Raw genomic sequence first — 4,908 nt, 5'->3', positions numbered from 1 at the left:
AGAGGAAAAACTAGGATGAGGGCTGCTGTATATTTTCCCATTTGGATAATAAAAATCCCTAAATTAAAAAAAAAAAAAACTGTCTTAAAAGATAAGGTAAATGCTATCAGTTTGAAGTGGACTACAGAAATACTCAAGGCCGGAATCGTGCGCACATTGTCGTGAAGACATGACTCTGAATAAGGCCTGTGTTTGTTTTGTATATGAAAGGAGGTCAGATCTTCTTTTTAACTCTACTTTTCTCTGTTCAAGACAACTTTTTACCAGATACAAAAACTCCACAAAGTAAGGTATTTATCAACAGTTAAGTAGAGCTACGCTTTGAAATATGACAACAAGCAAACTTTGTCAGTTTGTACCGTAGTTTAGTGAAGTTATGTAGTTATGTCCTGCCAGTGCTTTAGACCATATTTTTCGCATTTAGCTTGTCTTTTAGTCTAGTCCTCGGTCTCTTTGAGGTGATAATTCTGAGGGGAAATGACAGATATATGTGATTGAAGTACTATTTTGAGTTAAACTGCTGGCTTTGCTGACAGTTAAAAAGCTTAAAAGACAGTAATTTTTGTTGCCTAATCAAAAATAAATAAATAAACAAAAAGACCTTGTAGTATGCTGTACATCTGTGTTTCTTACATAAAAATTGATTGGTAATAAAAATTAGTTGGTAATAAAAATCGATATAATAATAATAATAATAATAATAATACACACTTATTTTCGGAGTGTAGTTAAAAAAAAAAATAAGTAAAAAATAAAATAAAATAAAAATCTAACTGTCCCACATTAAATTTAGTTTCTCTGTCTCATTGGATTAGATGGTGCCTCAGAAGGCGCAGTTCTCCTTTCCACCGGCAGAGGGCGGGGTTATACTCCAGGTGACCGTGACGTCACCCCAGCTCTATCTGCTGCTGCTCTGCGCTCGAGCCTCTGCTGCTCCTCAGAGCTGCTTCAGAGGAGCACCGGAGTAGATGTGACCAAGAGGACAAACAGCGTTTGTTTACAACTCCAAACTATGGATGTGTTTATTTCTGGAGGATAATGCCACTGCTGCACATTTAAAGAGGTATGAACGTTTTTTTACGTCATGCGCAGAGGAGTAAAAGGTTGTAATTTGGTGATTTAAGTCAAAGTAGCTCTCGTAAACTACATATTTTCATATAGAGCTGAGATATCGCGTGAGTGTTGCTTAAAGTTAATCTAAGAGGGTATCTGTAAGTTATTCATTAGTATGCATACTTGCAGCATCATGTAAATAACATGCATTGCAAACTATAGAGCAAGATTCGTGCAGAAGATAGATGAAACTATTTGCAGAAGAATTCACTTAAATAAAATCAAATATTCAACTCAGTATCAAAAAGCATGACTGTGCATTTTTTGTGGAGTAAAATTGATGAGAAATCTTTAAACATTTTTTAAAACATGGCGTTTTGGGCTCCTAAACATGGTTTTTGTAATCATACAACATCCATAAGCAGCTGTTTGATGTGTATCTGGATGTCAACAACAACCGGATTAGTCCTGCTGCTGCAGTCCTCATAGGCAGCAGTGAATACATATCATCCATCCACTGCAATGAAATCAATCTGCCCCCAGAAAAGCCCTGAGGTTGAGCTGTCCTAAGAGGATCCGGCTTAGGATAACCTCAGCTGGCCAATTAAGTGTTGTTTTCCTGTGTAATGCTGCACGGAAAAACAAGGACATTTATTGATCAGTATAAATAATATATTAGAGAAGTTCATGAAGTATGCAGGAGGGTGAAAGGTGACGGGATGACACCAGGCGCTGTGGAATCTGCTCTCTGATATTTATTATCTTTTCTTTTGTGCTCCTCAGGTTACACTTTAAAGCTCCTCTCAGTTAGCAAACATACATTCCTTCAGCAGCCATTGTGCTCTCATTAAATGCTAACTTTGTGTTTGTTTGCTCTGATAAGGTCTCCGCAGACAGGACAGGAACCAAATGCCAGCATACTAAAGAGGATTAAATCAGGAATCTGTCACCTCGCCTAAGTAGGTGTGAATTTCTGGCTGCAGCCATGGGAAACCAGCTGACTGATATCGCTCCCAACACGCCATTCCTGCCAAACTTCCAGTCCTTACACGTGGTCGTCATCGGGCTCGACTCGGCCGGGAAGACCTCGCTGCTCTACCGCCTGAAGCTCAAGGAGTTTGTGAACACGATCCCCACGAAAGGCTTCAACACGGAGAAGATTAAAGTTGCAGTGGGGACATCCAGGGCGATTAACTTCCAGGTGTGGGATGTGGGCGGTCAGGAGAAGCTCCGCCCACTCTGGAAGTCCTACACACGACGGACAGATGGCATGGTTTTTGTCGTGGACTCCACTGAGCTGGAGCGCATGGAGGAGGCCAAAGTGGAGCTCCACAAGATCACCCGCACCTCCGAGAACCAGGGAGTCCCCGTTCTAGTTCTGGCTAACAAACAGGACCTGGACTCGGCCATGTCGGTCAGCGAGGTGGAGAAGCTGCTCTCGGTGCATGAACTGAGCACGTGCACGCTGCATCACGTGCAGAGCTGCAGCGCCGTGGACGGTCAGGGACTGCAGCCGGGCCTGGAGAAACTTTACGAGATGATCCTGAAGAGGAAGAAGATGGTGAAGCACAACAAGAGCAGGAGGAGATGAGCTCTCTGCTCACTCTGAGGACTTTAGAGTAGGAGATTTACCCACAGCTGAGACACTTCAGAGCGTTTTAACGGGAGAGCGATTTGTGCCAACAGAACAACATTTACACTCGGCCTCGGGGTCGGAGGAATAGATTTGCTCACAAGAAGCGGAGCGGTATTGACATATTCTTTGTTCTACAATCTGCAGCTGCCCTTTGGAGGCTGAACTCATAGATTTAAAGGGAACCTTGATACCAGTTAGTCCTCACTAAGTGCTGATCTTATCCCTAATGAAAGCTTGTTAGCTGTAGGACTAATAAACCAACACACATTAAAGTGGCGGATATGTCGAGGACAAAAAAAAATAAATTTTCACTTCATCCTTCACACGATCGCACAGATCCCTCCTCTAATCTGCTTTTTACTCCACATTTCTCCTCCTGAACATTTATCCCACTTTTTGTGTTTGCGTTGGAGAATTTTTTAACCTAACATTAAACGACACAGAGGTTAGAGGAGATGAAGCACAAATACTTTAAATCTTACCGCCATGATGAACCAGTGATCCTAAGTGCATTCCCTTCATGGCCCCAGAGCGGGAGTTTCACTTTGACAGTAGTGTTTATACAAATTGTACATTTTTTTTTGTAACACCGAAGACTTAATAAACAAAAGCACTGTACAGACGTTTGTTGTTTCTTTGGAGTTCATTCTGAGCGAATGTTTGGGTTGAGGAGTGGTCGAAACATTTGAAACAGCTTTCGGAAAACCTCTTTGCACTTCTGCCCAAGGACGAATCTGCAGACTGATGGAGTAAGCAACCAGCTGGTGAATGCAGTGAAAATAAAAGCAGAGATCTGCAGCAGGAGAATGAAACTGGAGAACGTGTCAGTGTTGTTCAGCGTTACTCAGTTTTAGACGTTGCAGATGTCCGCGGACTCTCGTCTCCACACGGCTGAACCCACAAACCAGCCTCTCTATCCTCCCCCCACATAAGCAAACACAGTCATTTCACTCCGGCTCTCCTCTGCTGAGTCTGTAATTGCATCAATTAGCGGTGAGGTGGTTCAGAGGTGAGCCAGGCTTTGGTCCTGTTGTGTGAACATGTGGGACTGAGCCACCTGAGGCCATCACCGGCAGATGTTGTGCTTCAGTGCACGGCTGATTTTCTCCCTCCAGAGCAGAAAGAAGCAGGAAGAAAGTCTAAGTCCTGATTATTTAACTCAGCTGCATCATGATTACAGCTTCTGGTCATGTTAGCATCTTTTATTTCCTAAAGAACTTGCAGCTGCTTTTCTTTTTGAAGGATTACATTAATATTTGAGCAAAATCTCCTTTGATATTTCATTATTTTATTTGTCTGTTGCATGTTTCCTCTAAATATTGCATCACAGAAACATGTCCCAGTCTTTGAACAAAGGTTTTACATATTTTTCTGCAGAAACGTCCAAACTATGAGAGGCACTTCTGCAAGTTTCCTGCATTACCGGTTTTTAATCCACCTACTTTTCAAAATCTCTTCAGGTCACACACTGTTGACCTGGATACCATTCAGTGTGTGTGTGTATGTGTGTGTTTGTGAGTCCTCCTGCTGTGTTTTTGTCTCGGTTGACATGTTGAGGTAATGACTTGTTACCCTCCTGCTGGGCTCTCTCTTCATTTCTCAACGGCAGATAGAAAAACATGCACATGTGACCAGAGAGGAGCACACACACTTTCACACACATACACACACATCTTGACTCCTGTGACCTCGGCGTCCCAGCTTCGTACCACGGTGAGCTCATTAAAAACTTTCAAGGTTGGCTTTTGCAGAATCATCTTGACACAGCAGCTGGTCTGTGAATACATTAGCATCATGATGTGGAGTTTTTTCAGCAGCTGAGACCGACTGTGGGCATGTGGAGGCATCCGTCAGCGAGAGGTGTAGCAGCAGAATGTGTGTTTCAGCAGAGGACAGGTGCTGGCGGTGTGATACACATATGATTGACTCTGATTCTCAGGATCAAACCTGAGGGAGACACACGTGTGATGCTTCTCGTGCATGTTTCTGTCACGTACTGTACCCTCTCTTTGTTCCTCACATGTCTCTGTCGTGACTCTTTCTATTTCCAGCGTAATCATGGCTGACAAGAAACACACGAAGCAGGGAAGCCTGGAGGTTTGTGTGTCAGGGATTAGACGGGAGTCACACACCACCAGGTGCAACTTGGTGACATCCAGGGCTGCGATTACGAAATGATAAAAACAATAAAAATCGATTAGTAAAAGTGTCAACAGCGT

At 43.0% G+C, this 4,908-nt stretch overlaps 1 protein-coding gene across 1 annotated transcript; it reads left to right on the top strand.

Moving 5' to 3' along the window:
* Positions 1–905: 905 nt before the first annotated feature.
* On the top strand, positions 906–2,990 carry arl4d (ADP-ribosylation factor-like 4D). Its single transcript, XM_074663999.1, has 2 exons — positions 906–1,063; positions 1,937–2,990. The coding sequence occupies exon 2, from the start codon at positions 2,039–2,041 to the stop codon at positions 2,642–2,644; it is 606 nt and encodes a 201-aa protein (XP_074520100.1). The 5' UTR covers positions 906–1,063; positions 1,937–2,038; the 3' UTR covers positions 2,645–2,990.
* Positions 2,991–4,908: the final 1,918 nt, after the last annotated feature.

This window comes from Halichoeres trimaculatus, unplaced genomic scaffold (genome assembly GCF_033239565.1).
Source record: "Halichoeres trimaculatus isolate MK-OKI-2021-1 unplaced genomic scaffold, fHalTri1.1 fHalTri1_scaffold_23, whole genome shotgun sequence".
NCBI lineage: Eukaryota > Metazoa > Chordata > Actinopteri > Labriformes > Labridae > Halichoeres > Halichoeres trimaculatus.
The sequence above is the reverse complement of the archived record's forward strand: the minus strand, read 5'-3'. Positions and strand labels throughout refer to the sequence as shown.

What these genes read in the sequence shown, in the direction of transcription:
- arl4d (XM_074663999.1), top strand. Translation starts at nt 2,039, where the DNA reads ATGGGAAACCAGCTGACTGATATCGCTCCCAACACGCCATTCCTGCCA.